This window comes from Schistocerca serialis, chromosome 3 (genome assembly GCF_023864345.2).
Source record: "Schistocerca serialis cubense isolate TAMUIC-IGC-003099 chromosome 3, iqSchSeri2.2, whole genome shotgun sequence".
Taxonomy (NCBI): domain Eukaryota; kingdom Metazoa; phylum Arthropoda; class Insecta; order Orthoptera; family Acrididae; genus Schistocerca; species Schistocerca serialis.
This window is the reverse complement of record NC_064640.1, coordinates 521,765,332-521,782,928: the sequence shown is the minus strand read 5'-3', so window position 1 is coordinate 521,782,928 and position 17,597 is coordinate 521,765,332. Positions and strand designations below refer to the sequence as shown.

At 43.3% G+C, this 17,597-nt stretch overlaps 1 protein-coding gene across 1 annotated transcript in view; it reads right to left on the bottom strand.

Moving 5' to 3' along the window:
* Positions 1 to 17,597, bottom strand: part of LOC126470397 (elongation of very long chain fatty acids protein-like) — a 233,699-nt gene that overhangs the window by 20,531 nt on the left and 195,571 nt on the right. The window contains exons 6-7 of the mRNA XM_050098240.1: positions 8,217 to 8,322; positions 3,636 to 3,772 (exon numbers count right to left, since the gene is read on the bottom strand). Coding sequence (XP_049954197.1) covers positions 3,636 to 3,772; positions 8,217 to 8,322 — 243 coding nt within the window. The remainder of the gene's footprint in view (positions 1 to 3,635; positions 3,773 to 8,216; positions 8,323 to 17,597) is intronic.

Sequence of the window (17,597 nt, the reverse complement as noted above, 5' to 3'; positions counted from 1 at the left end):
GCCCCGTGCTCGCCACGCACGTATCCACAAAAGAGTTGTGGACCCCCTGGGGGGGGGGGGGGGGGGGGACATCGTGAGAGAACAGAATGTAACGCTCCGCGGAACTCACGGACTTCGAAAGTGGTCAGGTGATTGGGTGTCAGTTTTGTCATACGTCTGTACGTGTGACTGCTACAATCCTAAACATCTCTAGATCCACTGTTTCCGATGTGATAGTGAAGTGGAAACGTGAAGGGTCACATACAGCGGCAAAGCGTACAGGCCGACCTCGGCTGTTGACTTAAGAGACCGCTGACAGTTGAAGAGGGCCGTAATGTGTGATAGGCAGACATCTATCCAAACCATCACACAGGAATTCCAAACTGCATCAGGATCCACTTCAAGTACTATGCCAGTTAGGCGGGAGGTGAGAAACACCAGTAAATGCCAAATGACGCCTCTCTTGGTGTAAGGAGAGTAAACATTGGACGATTGAACAGTGGAAAAACGTTGTGTGGAGTGACGAATCACGGTACACAATATGGCGATCCGATGGCAGGGTGTGGGTCTGGCGAATGCCCGGTGAACGTCATTTGCCTGCATGTGTAGTGCCAACAGTAAATTTCGGAGGTGGTGGTGGTGTTATGATGTGGTCGTGTTTTTGGTGGAGGGGCTTGCACCCCTTGTTGTTTTGTGTGGCACTATCACAGCACAGGCCTACATTGATGTTTTAAGCACCTCCTTGCTTCCCACTGTTGAAGAGCAATTCGGGGATGGCGATTGAATCTTACAACACGATCGAGCTCCTGTTCATAATGCACGGCCTGTGGCGGAGTGGTTACACAACAACAACATCCCTGTAATGGATTGGCCTGCACAGAGTCCTGACCTGAATCCTGTCGAACACCTTTGGGGTGTTTTGGAACACCACTTTCGTGCCAGGCCTCACCGACCTAGATCGATACATCTCCTCAGTGGAGGACTCCGTAAAGAATGGGCTGCCATTCCCCAAGAAACCTTTCAGCACCTCATTGAACGTATGCCTGCGAGAGTGGAAGCTGTCATCAAGGCTAAGCGTGGGCCAACACCATACTGAATTCCAAAATTACTGATAGTGGGCGCCAGGAACTTTTAAGTCGTTTTCATGCAGGTGTCCGGATACTTCTGATCACACAGTCTAAGTGCATTGGTTCCCTCACCGCAATCCGTATTTTGAACTACACGAAGCAACCTGAACTTACAACGGATCATGTTCTGAAGAATAGAGAGATTCACGAGTTGATGACTGCAACGAGAGTGTATTTAAAAACCAGCCAATAGACGACCGTTGGAATCTGTCTTTTTTTATTTTCGTATGGTGGGGAGGACCTGGCCAATAAGAAAAAGGAACAGCAAAAGCTTTGAGTCCACAACACTCAATGTTACTGGATATCTCTGAAAATTACCCAGTGAGGTTGGCACGACTATACTATTAGGTAACGAAACTTCTCGGACCTCCAACGGCAAATTTGAAATCATTCACCCACGCATCCATAAACGACGGAAATTATTCGAGGCATAGCAGGAAAAAGGAAAGGTTGCTAATTTTAAAATAAAAAAAAGACTTCTCCAGCGTATTCTTTTCCCAAGTACTCAAGTATGACTTGAGAGCAGAAACAGCTGCGAGACTTCAAAGAAGAGGTAAACTAGGCATGAGACTACAAACAACATTAAAGTGGTCTAAAACAGCCTTCTTTTGTGACCATCACATGGCCTTCCGATATTTGAGAGACATTGTCAACTTCAGCTATGCGTCCATTGCATACCGGAGTCTGACAGACTATTCCACCTTATTTATTCAGTAAATGACAAGGGCAGTAATCAAGTGCTATTGCTACTACCCCAATATTCAAACTAGAATACATCGAATGGTTCACGTTTCCACTGTAAGGAACCGTCTGCCCAGGAATTTGAATCTTTTATTAAGAGCCTCATTTAATTCTAGGGTTACAGCTGTGAGATTCCCTCGGAAAAAAGTGAGTATTTGCTATCATCATACCGCATTGCAACAATTTAAAAAGGTAAATACATGTTTACACCTTCAAAGCTTGTTCTGACAAGTTTAAATCAATAAATTCCAGTATTAATTTTCACTCTGCTCCGTAGCGTGCTCCGATTTGAAATTTCCGGGAGTTTTATCAGTGTAATCTATGCAGAAGAACTTAAGTTTGGCATCTAGGAGACGAGGCACTGGCTGAAATAAAGCTCTGAGAATGGGACGTGAGCCGTCCCTGGATAATTCAGTCCTATGAACGCTCGCCCACGAATGTCTCAGGTTCAAATCCCGGTATGGCATACTGTTTTAATCTGCCAGAAAATTTCAACCAAAGACCAGCTGTAGACATGAACACAGTTTTCGCTTTCCGACACTAAACAGAACATCTGTTTTTACCAAGATAAGGGGTGGAGGAGGGGAGTTGCATTTGAGCTTCGTATTATACAGATTGACATGGTCAAGTTCTGGAGCACGCAATCCGATTCTTCAAAACAAATTTTGTCTCGAAATGAAGATACAATTACATGTGACAAATGAAGTTTATACGAAACTTCATTATTTCGTATTGTACACATGTTTTTTAGGTTTGTAAAACTTAAGAAACGTTCGAGAACGAAATCTCCACTCTTCAGTGAAGTGTGACTCTGCCCGACATCAAAACTAAGTACCCAAGCGGCAGCCTTTCCCTTTTAAGAGCGATGGCCTACAATATTCACTATCCCAACGCACCTCGCAGACCAACATCCAGATTTGGACCGCGTTGTAGCACACGATTTAGATCTGCTTAGAAGGACTTCAGAATGTATTTTGAGTATTACTGCCACAAAAGTAGAGTGAGTGTGGTGAATACTGATTGCATGGGCGTGCGGCTGTAAGAATGTTTCCTACATGGTGAGTTCACACCGCAGCTGCTACTTGCAGGAACAATCAGTGGGAGCATGCGGCTCCCGTGCTCTGGAGGATTCGCGTCTGAATCAGTTGATGAGCTCAGCTGGCCCGAGTTCCGAGACAACCGCACGAGGCGCTACCGTGCGCCGCGTCCTACACACAGCCGCCTGTCTCCGCGTCAGTAGGACTGCGTAGCTACGTCACATTCAGCTGTGGACAACACGTATTGGGGCTATCTACTATCGATTAAGAGACAAACTACCTTCCCACGTAGTGTTGATAGACCAAGGACACCAGGTCCGTTATTATACCGAATTTAATACTGACTACACGGTCTCAGGCAAGAAAGTGGCCTTCATTACATATCAGTCTTCTCCGTGTTTCGCTTTCACTTATCGTCTAACTGGTTGCTTTCGCTTGTATTATCTTATTACGAGGGCCTGACTGGTTTCTAGTAGTGAGAAGTTATCGGCTCATTTCGGATTGTGTTACCTTTAATTTCCAGAAGCATGAACAACAATAACAACAGAAACTAGTAACAAACACGACATAGGAATAGTAATAGCAATAATAGCAGCAGCAGCTGTTATTCATCCACAGATCACTTTCACAAGTATAATGGACATGGCGTAGTGTTAAGGACAAAAACTGGACATTTCATGAAGATAGCGAGTGTGTGTAGCGCTCGCTTTTCAATCCTGAATGCTATCTAGTTTACGCGATGATTACTTACCATCTGGAAGGCTGTGAGGTATTTCTTCCACCACAAGTATGGACGCATCTGTGGCCCCATGGCCGCCAGCATGTAGTATGTATACATAACGACGTGTACGAATGTATTCAGCAGACCGAAGAAGGAACTGTGGCCTCCTGAAACAATAACCAGTGTGTTTAATAACGAGTTTACGTTGTGTCACATTCAGTATTTCATAAGCAACACGAGACTGACTGCTTCGTTTAAATGATAGTCTGATGAAAGAGAGAGAGAGAGAGAGAGAGAGAGAGAGAGAGAGAGAGAGAGAGAGAGAGAGAGAGAGAGAGAGCGCACATTAGCAGAGTTAAGAAATATAGGTGGAGAACTGGTAATGGTCTAATAGAAGGAACAAGTCATTCTCACTTAATGTCCTTTAGGGAAACTATAACAATCAGCATAGTCGGGTGGGGATTGAACCTGTTGGCTGCTCGGTCTGAGGAGCATAGCTGGTGCGTGAAACACCCGTGCGTTAATTAGTAACATCATCAGTCTTGAGCAGTCTGACCGCTGCTGGATTGTAGCTCATCCTACAATTTAATGTAATTTCCCCAAAGTACACTCATTGCCTTCAGAGATAAGCGTATATAAGTAAACTGTTCATATTTTCGGGTGTTCACTACTGTGAACTAAAACAAGTAATTGTAAGAACAAAAACTGCTGCCGTCTCTGAGAAATTTCTAATATACCACACTGACTTAATAGCAAATGATATTGGCGATTGTCTTACTTCCTTTTCTCATTTTTTACGCCTTCATGAAGACTGAACTGGAAATTAATAATTTTTACCATACCACTAGTACTTTCGCGATATGGGAGCTTAAGGTAAGACAAAATAGTCTATCCATATTTTGAAATTTTTATTCACTCAAGACTTTCGAAAGAGAAGTGAGATAAATACTTGCAGATCAGCGAACGGGAACTACTCATAAAGTGCATAAGGCGCCGCAGTCATGGATTGTGCGGCTGGCCCCGGCAGAGTTTCGAATCCTCCCTCGGGCATGGCTGTCCTTAGGATAATTTAGGACAAGTAGTGTGTAAGCTTAGGGACTGATGACCTTAGTTAAGTCCCATAAGATTTGACACACATTTGAACATTTTTTGAACGTTAAGTGCAAGAAAGGCGGATGAACTTTGAAATTATGTTGCCGAAATAGGCTGAGAGACTAACGAAGCCACGTCAATGTATCTTACATCGTCAGAGATACGTGCCTGTGCTTTTGGTTGTGGTTATGTTTCGTCCCGGGATTTACGTCCGTCTCACCGCAAAGCTATTAAAATTCACGCCGCAGGTACTTTCAGTAATGCAAGAGAAGTGGGTAGTTTCGTGGAAGCATGCTGCCATGTCTATACTGAGAAATACGAATTAAAAGAAACAGAAGGGAAAACCTAGACCCCAGTATATGTGGAACATATTCCATTAATAATCGCGCCTCGAAACTGAGCTTTATACTGTTGAGTTGCTGATACAGAATGGAAAGGTTTACGCTTATGATTGCCATTCATCCTGATTTTGCCAGACTGGCGCGGTATTTTGATACGGATGTAAGTCCGTAGGCGTTTGTATCGTAATTACTTATATTGATACTTTCGTGAAATTACTAGAGTAAACAAGATTTTTCTTTGAAAACGAGACCGTAGTCTCAAGGATTTAACTAAATACCCCCTTCTAATTAATTGCTTATATTTATATTTTCGTGAAATTGTCGGAGTAAACCAGTTTCTCTTCTACGAGGCTACAGCAGGCTTCGGCGCTCGGGTTATTGGCTGCTAAAGAATTCTTTACCGGCGTTGCCTGGTGAAACGTTGTGTGATGCCTTGTGTGAAGAGGAGAAATGCGTACCATCACGTTTCCAACTTTGGTAAGGTCGGATTGTAGCCTATCGCGATTGCAGTTTATCGTATCGCGACATTGCTACTCGCGTTGCTCGAGATCCAATGACTGTTAGCGAAATATGGAATCGGTGGGTTTAGGAGGGTAATACGGAACGCCGTGCTGGATCCCAACGGCCTCGTATCACTAGCAGTCGAGCATCTTATCAGCATGGCTGTAACGGATCGTGCAGCCACGTCTCGATCCCTGAGTCAACAGATGGGGACATTTGCAAGACAACAACCATCTGCACGAACATTTCGACGATGTTTGAAGCAGCATGGACTATCAGCTCTGAGATCGTGGCTGCGGTTAACCTTGACGCTGCATCACAGACAGGAGCGCTGCGATGGTGTACTCAACGACGAACATGTGTGCACGAATGGCAAAACGTCATTTTTTCGGATGAATCGAGATTCTGTTTACAGCATCATGATGGTCCCATCCGTGTTTGGCGACATCTCTGTGAACGCACGCTATTCGTCATCGCCATACTGGCGTATCACCTGGCGTGATGGTATGGAGTGCTATTGGTTACATGTCACCCCTTGTTCGCATTTACGGCACTTTGAACAGAGGACGTTACATTTCAGATGTTTTACGACCCGTGGCTCTACCCTTTATTCGATCCCTGCGAAACCCTACGTTTCAGCAGGATAATGCACGATCGCATGTTGCAGGTCCTGTACGGGCCTTTCTGGATACAGAAAATGTTCGACTGGTGCCCTGGCCAGCACATTCTCCAGATCTTTCACCAATTGAAAACGTCTGGTCAATGGTGGCCGAGCAACTGGCTCACAATACGCCAGTCACTCCTCTTGATGAAATGTGGTATCGTGTTGCAGCTGCATGGGCAGCTGTACCTGTACACGCCATCCAAGCTCTGTTGGCTCAATGCCCAGGCCTATCAAGTTATTACGGCCAGAGGTGATTTCTCAGGATCTATGCACCCAAACTGCGTAAAAATGTAGTCACATGTCAGTTCTAGTGTAATATATCTGTCCAATGAATACCCGTTGATCATCTGCATTTCTTCTTGGTGTAGCAATTTTTATGGCCGGTAGTGTAAAGTGTTCCAGGCAAGGAGGAGGGAGCGTTATGGTCTATGGAATATTTTCGGGGCATTCCTTGAATGATTGAATGATCTCGTCATTCTAGAAGGCACAATGGAGCAAACTGAAATGCATCTGTCTTTGGGGACCATATCCACCGCTACATACAGTTTGTTTTTTCTCGGCACGATGGCACCTACCAGCACGATAATGCACAGGTGACAGCTGACAGTGTACGTGCAATTACCGAAGAGCACCACTATGAGTTTAACCGTACTTTCCTTACCATGAAACGCCGCGGCCGCCGCCTCCCCCGCCCCTCTCCCCCCCCCCCCCCCCCCCCATGAGTTTAAACCCAATAGACAATCTGTGTGACCATCTCTATCGGCATGTTCGCGCCATGGATCCTCAACCGAGAAACCTAGCCACTGCACTGAAGCCGGTATGGCTCCCCATCCCTGTCGGTGCGTTTCGGAACCTTATTGATACCCTTCCTGGACGTCTCGCGGCGGTCCGCGCAGCAAAAGTTGGTTATTGTAGCTTTTGACAGGTAGTCGGGTTAATATGATTCGATAATGTATAATTTACTGTCTGATCAGCACTTGCACCATTAACACGGCGAGCTTAACAAATGAGAAAAGACTTCCAGTTTAATGACTACCTTATTTGTTGATTAATGGGCAATTACAATCTTCACACCAGTTTAAACTTCGCATATGAGTAGAAGCCAGTTTAGTTTTCGTAGGTCTATGTTAGTATGGACCAGCACCACCGACGGGGAGATGCAGAAGACACAGTTAAGAACTGTCTGGTACGTGTTACAGCAGTTGCTCTGTTGCACTCAGTGCCCGGTGTGGGTATTTCCTCGGGTGAATATTTTGTGCCATTACACATCCTCAATGAAGGCACCGGTCAACCAGCACCACCCTTTGGAAGCGGTTTCTGTAGTGGACTGACCCGACAGCCAATCTACTATGACTTGTAGCCGAATAGCACGCGTTTAAACTCACTCAGGCTGGCGTGAGGTCTGAAACAGGATACGTAATGAATCTATAAAGAAAAGTACGTAGCTGCTGGAATACTTTAATCCATAATTGGTGTACATCGCTCTTGTTGATACAGTATTATCGTCTCAATATAACTTGGTGATGGCGCCTTGCTAGGTCGTAGCAATTGACTTAGCTGAAGGCTATGCTAACTATCGTCTCGGCAAATGAGAGCGTATTTGTCAGTGTGGCGTCGCTAGCAAAGTCGGCTGTACAACTGGGGCGAATGCCAGTACGTCTCTAGACCTGCCGTGTGGTGGCGCTCGGTCTGCGATCACTGACAGTGGCGACACGCGGGTCCGACGTATACTACCGGACCGCGGCCGATTTAAAAGCTACCACCTAGCAAGTGTGGTGTCTGGCGGTGACACCACAGTTTCCTTAGCAGTTGTGCGCACGGTATCGAATGTGTTTAAATCAGTTTCTTTTGAGGCTTACTGTAGCTCTTCCGGCGGACACGTGTTGGAGTGTAAAGGCCAACAGGAAAGAGGTTGTGCGGGAGCCCTAAGGCGAGCCTGTCGTAAGAGCACGCGCTGCTAGTTGACGCGCCGCGCCGCTTGCGTAACCGCCGCCGAAGGCCGCGCCAACTCACCTGGCGTGAACTTGACTCCGAACCACACGCTCATCGGCATCACACCGTGGTGGATGACGTGCAGGTTCGTGATCTGCTCGTTCTTCTTCCGCAAGATGAAGAACAGCTGTAACAGCAAGAGGAGTCCACATTTAGTCACCACATACTATTAATTATGTCACACACACGAGGTGTCCCTATTAAGAATAGTCAGGCGCATTTTCTCTAACGTTTCGGCAGATATTTGCAATTTAGTTTCTGACATTCGTAGATAGTGTCAGCCTAAACAAATACTGCTCATCGAGTCGTTCATGCGGCGCCCAGTGGCGACGGAAAGCGTCGGTTTGTTTCCCGTTACAAACAAAATGATTTTAAAGTGGAATATTTCGTGTCAATTCGATGGAGTGGACCGTCTCCGATATTCGTTTTATCGATATGTTTTAACAAGGACAGTAAAACAACCAGTACACCAGCGGCGACTGAACAGGGCTGCTGCGTTGCGGTAGCAGTCGGCGCGGGCCTGGGCGATCGTTGCTGATTCTGGTTATTGTGTTTTACTGTCCTTGTTAGTAAATATCGATAAAAATAATATCGGAATAGACTAATTTGGGTCCACTATCGAATGGACAACTAAAATTCCACTTTGAAGTCATTTTGTTTGTAACGAGTAACAAACCGACGCTTTCTGTCGACACTGGGTACGTAATGATTAATATTTATTTGGGCTGACTGGTTCAAATGGCTCTGAGCACTATGGGACTTAACAGCTGAGGTCATCAGCCCCCTAGAACTTAGAACTACTTAAACCTAACTAACCTAAGGACATCACACACATCCATGCCCGAGGCAGGATTCGAACCTGCGACCGTAGCGGTCGCGCGGTTCCAGACTGACGCGCCTAGAACCGCTCTTCCACTCCGGCCGGCGAAATAAATACACTGAAATAAAAATTAGTCTCCTCCAGGAGACATGGCACTAGTACCGTGTAACAGCCTTTAGCCTCAATGAGTGTTTAATTATCCGTTTACTTATTTACATGTCATGTTCCGTAGGACCCAACTGAGGAGCAAATCTGGAAGGTTATGGAATGTTTCAGTACATGAAATTACAACATAAAATTAATAGATAAAAATAAAATGCTTATGGAACCAAAAAAGTCAAGCCACAAGTTTGAGTAAACGCAATCAACAATACAACATGAATCGACTTAAATTTTTAAGGAACTCTTCGAGAGAATAGAAGAAGTGACCCATGAGGAAACTCTTCAGTTTCGATTTGAAAGTGCGTGCATTACTACTACGATTTTTGAATTCTTGTGGTAGCTTATTGAAGATGGATGCAGCAGTATACAGCACACTTTCCTGCGCAAGAATTAAGGAAGTCCGATCCAAATGCAAGTTTGATTTCTGCCAAGTATTAACTGAGTGAAAGCAGCTTATTCTTGGTAAGAAGCTTACATTGTTAAAAAGAGATTACAGTAAGGAATATGTATTGAGAGGCCAGAGTCAAAATACTCAGACTCCTGATCAGGGTCGACGACAGGTTTGTGAACTTACTCCACTTATTGCCCGAAACGCCCGTTACTGAGCCAAAAATATCCTTTTAGAATGGGAAGAGTTACACCAAAATATAATACCATACAACATAAGAGAATGAAAATAAGCAAAGTAGACTAATTTTCGTGTCTAACCATTACGTGTCGAAGTATCACTCACTTTCGATACCGTTCGAATAGTAAAAATGACAGTATTAAGTCTTTGAATAAGATCCTGAACGTGGGCTTTCCACTACAGTTTACTATCTAAACACCTAGAAATTTGAACTGTTCAGTTTCACTGATCATATGCCCACTCTGCGAAATTAAAACGTCGGGTTTTGTTGAATTGTGTGTTAGAAACGGTAAAAACTGAGTCTTATTATGATTTAGTGTTCGTTCTTTCTCTACAAGCCATGAAGTTATTTGAAACCGAGCCAATGTTGCATACAACATCCGATACTACCAAGCTAGTATAATTAGCAAACTGAAATATTTTAGAGGTACATGTAATATTAGAGGGCATATCGTTTATATAAATAAGGGGCACACCCCATTTGACAGTACCCCACTCAGACCCCACGTAACAACCATTCTGTTGCTGTAGTAAGAGGTAAACCAAATGTGAGCTACTGCCCCTATTCTGTAATGGTCCAACTTCTGGAGCAAATTTTGTGATCAACACACACAAACGCCTTAATTAAATTAAAAAATATGCCTAGCGTTCTAAACCTTCTGTTTAACCCACCCAGTACCTCACAGAGGAAAGACAATATAGAATTTTCAGTTGTTAAACGACTTCTAAAGCCGAACTGAGTGCCACAGACGTTTCTTCAGGTGTGAAGCAACTCTTATGATTAGATCCCATGTTGCTGTTGTGGCTTCAGTCTGAAGACTGATTCTATGCAGCACTCAATGCTACTATATCCCGTGCAGGTTGCTTCGTCTCCGAGCAACTACTGCAGCCTACAACCATCTGAATCTGCGCATTGTATTCGCCTCTTGGTCTCCCTCTACGCCTTTTAATCCCTACACTTCCCTCCAGTATTAGATTGGTGATCTTTTGATGTCTCAGAAAGTGCTCTATCAATAGTTCTCTTCTTATAGTCAGGTTGTACCAATAAATTTCTCTTCTCCCAAATTCTATTCAGTACCTCCTCATTAGCTCCGTGATCTACCCATCTAACTTTCAGTATTCTTCTGTAGCACCACATTTCAAAAGCTTCTATTGCCTTCTTGTCTAAACTGTTTATCATCCACGTTTCATTTCCATACATCGCTACACTCCAGGCAAATGCCTTCCAAAAAAGACTTCTTAAGACTTAAACCTACATTCGATGTCAGCAGATTTCTCTTTTTCAGAAACCCTTTTCTTACCATTACCGGTCTACGTTTTATATCCCCTCTACTTCGACTATCATCAGTTATTTTACTGCCCAAATGGAAAAACTGTTTTACGTGTCTAGTTTCATAATTTCCTCAGAATCACCTAATTTATTTGGACTACATTCCATCATCACTGCAAGTACTTTTTGTCTCTGACATAATTACGTCATCAGCGAACTTCAAAGTTTTTATTTTTTCTCCCTCAACTGCATTTCCCACTTCGAATTTTTCTTTGGTTTCATTTACTGCTTGTTCAATGTACAGATTGTTTAAGTTCTCAACCACTGCTCCCCTTTCATGCACCTCGTCTTTTAACTGCTGTCTAGTTTCTGCCCAAGTTGTAAATAGCCTTTAGCTCCCTGTATTTTACCCTTGCTACCTTCAAAATTTCAAGGAGTATTCCAGTCAAAAATGTTGAAATTTTTTCTCTCTGTCTACAAATGCTATAAACGTAAGATAGTCTTTCTTTAACCTATCTTCTAAGATAAGTCGTAGGGTCAGTATTACCTCGCTTGTTCCACATTCCCCGGAATCCTAACTGATCTTCCCAGAGGTCGGCTCCTACTAGTTTTCCTATTCTTCTAACACGAATTCCTTATTCGCGTTTGTGTTTTGCAACGATGAATTATTAAGCTGATAGTTCGGTAATATTCGTTCCTGTCCGCACCTGGTTTCCTTGGAATTGGAGTTACAGACCCCACAGAGCGACCAAATTGCAGTGAGGTTGATTGCTACATTTCATCTGCTGTTTCAGGCAGTCTCAGTCATTTTCAGTGGGGTTAAGATCGGGTAAATTAGGGAGCCACTCGAGAGGGATAACTGACGGTTCGTTAAATCAGGGACGCGTACATGTAATCCTGTAAACACGGTAGTTGATATGCTGGAAAAGTGGAGTGTCCACAAAACACTCGTCATGAAAATGAAGACAGGGCTATACTTCACCAGCGATAATGCTGAATTTAAAGATTCCGGTTCGTATTCATCCCTTGTATCAGCTGAAGAAAGATAGAAAATTGTGACTTATCAATTACACGCTTCCACTCCGCTATAGGGATGGGAAAAACCGACCGGCTAAAACAGACACACATTTTAGATCTAAATAACTGGTATTTTTCGGTGTTTGTTTGGCCTCTGTTATAAAAGGTGTTTTTTATTTTTACTACTAAGAGGGGGAAAAACCGAAATATAAATGACACATAGCAGCAACACTGAAATTTTTAGTTTTTAAATAAACCTTTAAGAAACGAGTAATCTTTATTCGTGAAATTTCCATTGTTTTGAAACATGGCGTTATTATTAAAAACGGGAAAATCGATCAGTATTATTAAAATAACAATGCCGACAGAAACGTGCAACGAACACAAGGCACGAGAATTGGTATAACATTGTTGAGAGAATTTACTTATTACCATGTGGCATGGCCTTGGATGGTACGCTTGTACATGCAGTGTGCGAGACTTGACCCTGTGTGGTCTATATGGTAGTTTCACACTGTCGTCCTCTGACAGTTGTATTACAGAATGGCACCAATCCTAGTCGAAGTATTTTATGAAAAGCAGTACCAATGTAGTATAACGCTGAATTTCCCTTGAAAGATTAAGAACTGGAGGAGCCACAACGAACTTGCGACATCATGTAAGGAGAAAGCTTATAACTGAACAATTCACTCAGTGTTTACAATAAAAGCCAAGTAGCTGGTATGTTGCCTGGGTCTAAGCAATATGTAATATGCTTTTTACCTGCTTGCAGCTTTTTATCTGCCTAATCCTAAAAATAGACCTCTTCAGTCTCAGTTTTCACCGTTTAACGCTGACTATTCTTAATGACCAAGTAGTGGTATAATCCCAGATTAAAACACAAGTTTTGAGCGAAGTTTCAAAAATTGAGAATCGGTAGGAGAATGGCGATTTTTGGAGAATTCAGCCACTTATCACTTTTATCACTTTCCGAGAAAACCGGTGAACGAGGGACAGAGAAGTTTTCTTTTTATTTGCCTTTTAATGTAGTATTTTGACTATTTTGAAACAGACAATATTTTCAGTCTTTGTTCGATTTCTACATTTATTGTAGGAAATAATAATAGGAAACCGAAAATCTTACTTCAGAACCCGTTTATTTTGAACGGTTTTAACACTAATGTTAAACTGGCGTTGAAAAACTGATAACCGAAAACCGGTTAAGCCAGCGATAACCGCCATACCAAGGTAGCTACTCCCCAGTTTCCGTATTTGGTCCATTGAATACTTAAAGCTGTATGTGCCACTGTTAGAGATGGCATTGTGCATCTGACTCCAAATGTCCAACACATACAGCTCTCTTCACGATATTCACTCGGAAACTGCTTGAGATGGACCTGCAGTTAGTGATTAAGGGAATCCTGTCGGGTTTGAAACCCACTGTCATTGGCAAGGCATGAGACTCGTCTCCGGTCCCCGTCGGTTAGGATTCTTTTTGCCACCACTGTTCGTGCACAGTGACATGGCTGCACGTGGTGGGCCATTTCTAGTAAGAGACGCGTTGATACACCAACAGATCGAGAAATGTCATTCACGGTGTGGTCATGAGCACCTCCAAACACGATAGTTCCTTTCAGCTATTCTGTCACGTCGACCCATCTTATGCTCTGATATGCATAACCTGCTGGCGTATCCACAGCACTGCAACGTCCAGAACTGTTTAATCTACAGGGAGGCCTCAAACAGTTTAGTAGACCCTAAGTCACCTTTATTCTGTTTAACCACAAATCGCTATGAAAAGCGCGATATTACCACCACCACCACCACCAAAGAAATTTATATCATGCTTCAGAGATTGAAGAGAGCTCTGATCGCGTTCATGGGCAAACTGCGTTTGATAGAGAGCAGAAGAAAAGACTGCCTTAATCACATTACGTGTCTGCATTTATCGCTAGTTGAGATATATTGCGCTCCTTTCACCACTGTAATCTTATCTTTTCATTTGCCAACTCCACAGGTGATCCACTATGAATGTGTTTATGAAGTTCGTCATACTGTTTCCATTGATACTATGTTCTCCAGAAGTACATAAATCTAGATCGATAATTTCGTAGCAATAGCGTCCGCATTGTAGACAACAATCATCAAGTTCCACCTGCCCCCATCATAACTTAGACGTGATCATAAGTGCAGCCCTAGGTCAGATAGTCGGCGCACCTGGCTATGACGATGTGCTCATTGCTGAAATGTCACACTTAGTGGACTCTATGGACCCGCAGTACATTCCTGTGTTTTGTTGACTTGTGTTGGTGCCGCCGTATTAGATGCAGTAGTTTTGCATACCCCTGGCAGAGTTGTCACTGTAATGGTAGATGCACTCACTATGTGGGCCCACACTATCAACTTTCAACAAATTCCACAGTGCAGTGGATTTACTACAGTATCAACTGTATTAGGGAAGTACAACACTTACAGACGTTACAGTAAAGGAAATTGACGACGTCAGGCCGTATCAGACTTCTTCAAACCAACAGACTAATTACTTACCTATAATGCGACTTATTCAATGTTGTACGTAGGTGTAAATTTGATTATAAATGTGAAGCCTTGTGCTACACGCATTTCATCGCGGGGTGTCCGTGGCTGAAGTTTCTAAGTTAGCGGTATTTTTACCAGTAAAATCCATTTTTCAGTAATAGTTAAGAGAAAATAAAATGGTGACAGAGGACGATATATTACTGTGAAAACATTTGTAAGCTCTGAATTATGGTTTCATCAGATTTATGGATGGATCCTGTTGCTGTATTTATAGAACTAACTACCGAAGAGCTATATGCGGTAACGTCGGTGTATTTACCACTTTCTTCACCATTATTGTAAGAAGTCCAACCCGTACTGCGTTTTAAAGTTAATGCTACCCAAAACATTGGGACGACAATGTCCCTTCCGATATGACAATGCTTTTATTCAGATGGCTAGCAGTATCTAATATTTGTCGACACGTCTGAAGTAATACGTCTTCTTGTGTCTATAACAGCCAGGTTTGAATAGCGTCAAGTCATCGCAGTTTATATGGCAAACAAGGGCCCGATATAATAGGGACCGTTGGTTTGGAAGTGTGTGAAGTTATGTTGAGCAGCATTAAAATTTTTGTTTACATCCGTCCCAGAAGTGGTATGACTGTTCTGAATGCCACAGCTGACCCCTCGTCTCCTTAGACGGCTGTTGGTATTTTGCCAGACACCTGAAGTTAAACCAACAATAGACCAACAGATACGTGTTTTCTGAAGCTCTAACATCGCTCGACACGTAATTCAATACTGTTAGTGATGCTACGTCTTACGGGATGGCGATAAGCAGGTGTTACAGAACAAGAACGGGATTCCAGTAATGTAACTCCTGGAGCCGTTGAAATATACACCCATGGGATTAGTATTGGTGTAGGGAGACAGTAACAGACAGTGGCAGTGTTTAATTACCAATGATGATATATGTGGTTTTGGCTCCTCACATACGAGTAGAGGTGGCGCTTTGCCAGATAACGCTGTCTACTCAGCTGTAATTATCCATAACTGCTGAAACTTAATAGGAAGTGAAAATTTACCTGTAAGGTTAGAACTATGTATTATGGGTATTGCTGAACGCCGTGACTGTATATTAAATTGCTTCTATAGGTAGCTGCGAATAGGCACTTATGAAATATATCGTCCAGGTGACCTATTTTCACTCACGGAAAGAATATTAAATATATATTGATTTGTGACTAATACGACTTACAAGGGGAGGCCGCCAATTGTGAAATTCAGATTCGATTGATACTGCGCTTAATAAAAGCTCATGGCCAGAGGTGTAATGTGGCAAAGCACCAAGATGCACTTCTCAGCCGTTGTCGAGCAAATCAACAGTTAAAAGAAACCGTTGCGGTGAAATACTCCACGATTAATAATTTTGTACAGCGTCGTGGCGCAGCGGTAAGCGCTCGGGTTCGTAATCCGAAGGTCGCCGTATCTAATCTCGCGCCATCCAATTTTTTTTATTATTAGTTTTTTAGTATATATATATATATATATATATATATATATATATAAACTATTAATGAATCCTTATGCATGTTGGTGAAGGCGGATCGCTCTCCAATTGTACCGCCTCCATTTTTCCGTTTTCTTAACAGGGTGTACCAAAGCTCTCCCGTCCGCACTGATTTTCGACGCTGTTATAAGTTGCGCTAGGGACCGCACCTACCTTCTTTCGAAGTTAGCAGGCAACTACGCTATTATCCGGCGGCTCGTTTCGGCCCACTCACCATCTGTCCTTCAAGTGTAACGAGCGAGTGACGGTGTTTATATTTCATACCTGCCGCAGCAAATTTGTGTTCGTGGGGTCTCTATTCTAATTCGAACGTTTGACTTACGCTATACGTATTCGTTTCGGAATACCGTTTCTACGTGTTCCGTTAACTATACGTGGTTAACATTATGAAGACAATTAATAACATTTGTGAAATACAACTTTGTTTGCGGAAAACATAATGATGTTCGAAGTCGCCAGTTTTTCCACGACAAACGACTTTCAACGACTTATTATATGTATAATTGTTGCAACTGATTGCCGGGAATTATATATATATATATTTATTTGAATTACAAAAAACAAATACTAAAAAAAAGGGTTGCATGGCGCGAGATTCGATCCGGCGACCTTCGGATTACGAACCCGAGCGCTTACCGCTGCGCCACGACGCTGAGTAAAATCATTAATCGTAAGAGTATTTCACCGCAACGGTTTCTTTTAACTGTCGATTTTCTCGACAACGGCTGAGAAGTGCACCTTGGTGCTTTGCCACATTACACCTCTGGCCATGATCTTTTATTATGCGCAGTATGAATCGAATCTGAATTTCACAATTGGCGGCCTCCCCTTGTTAGCTTGAAACTGAAGAGCAGATACCGCTACCCTAACAGAACAATCAGCGTTGGTATACGCTTTGAAGTCTCTCTGGACAGGATTGTAGAACTGAGCCATCATCTCTGCCGCCAAGGCAGTGCGTTTGGAAGTTGACCCAGAACGGGTAGAAAACCGGAGCTGTGGCTCGCTTCCTTCCCAGAGGCGGTCTGGAAATTACAACCCGGAAAAACTGGCCGCTTGCCGTCGCAGAGAACTCGCGTAAGGCAGGCATATTGTTAAGTACTTCTGGAACTGCAGCCTAAGACAACACACGCTGAATTGCAGTCTTACAACATTCAGTATTCAATTCCCTCCTAAACACTTCATGTGATCCATATTTTAGAGGAATTTACGTTCGGCAATTTGTGTGGCCCATCAGATCAACTCAACACTGGTCTTCACGATAACTGCCACTGTAACAGACTAAGTGCCCTAACAACACGGCTGTGTTGAACCCAAAATTAGAAACCAGTCTTACGACATCTACATCTACATTTATACTCCGCAAGCCACCCAACGGTGTGTGGCGGAGGGCACTTTACGTGCCACTGTCATTACCTCCCTTTCCTGTTCCAGTCGCGT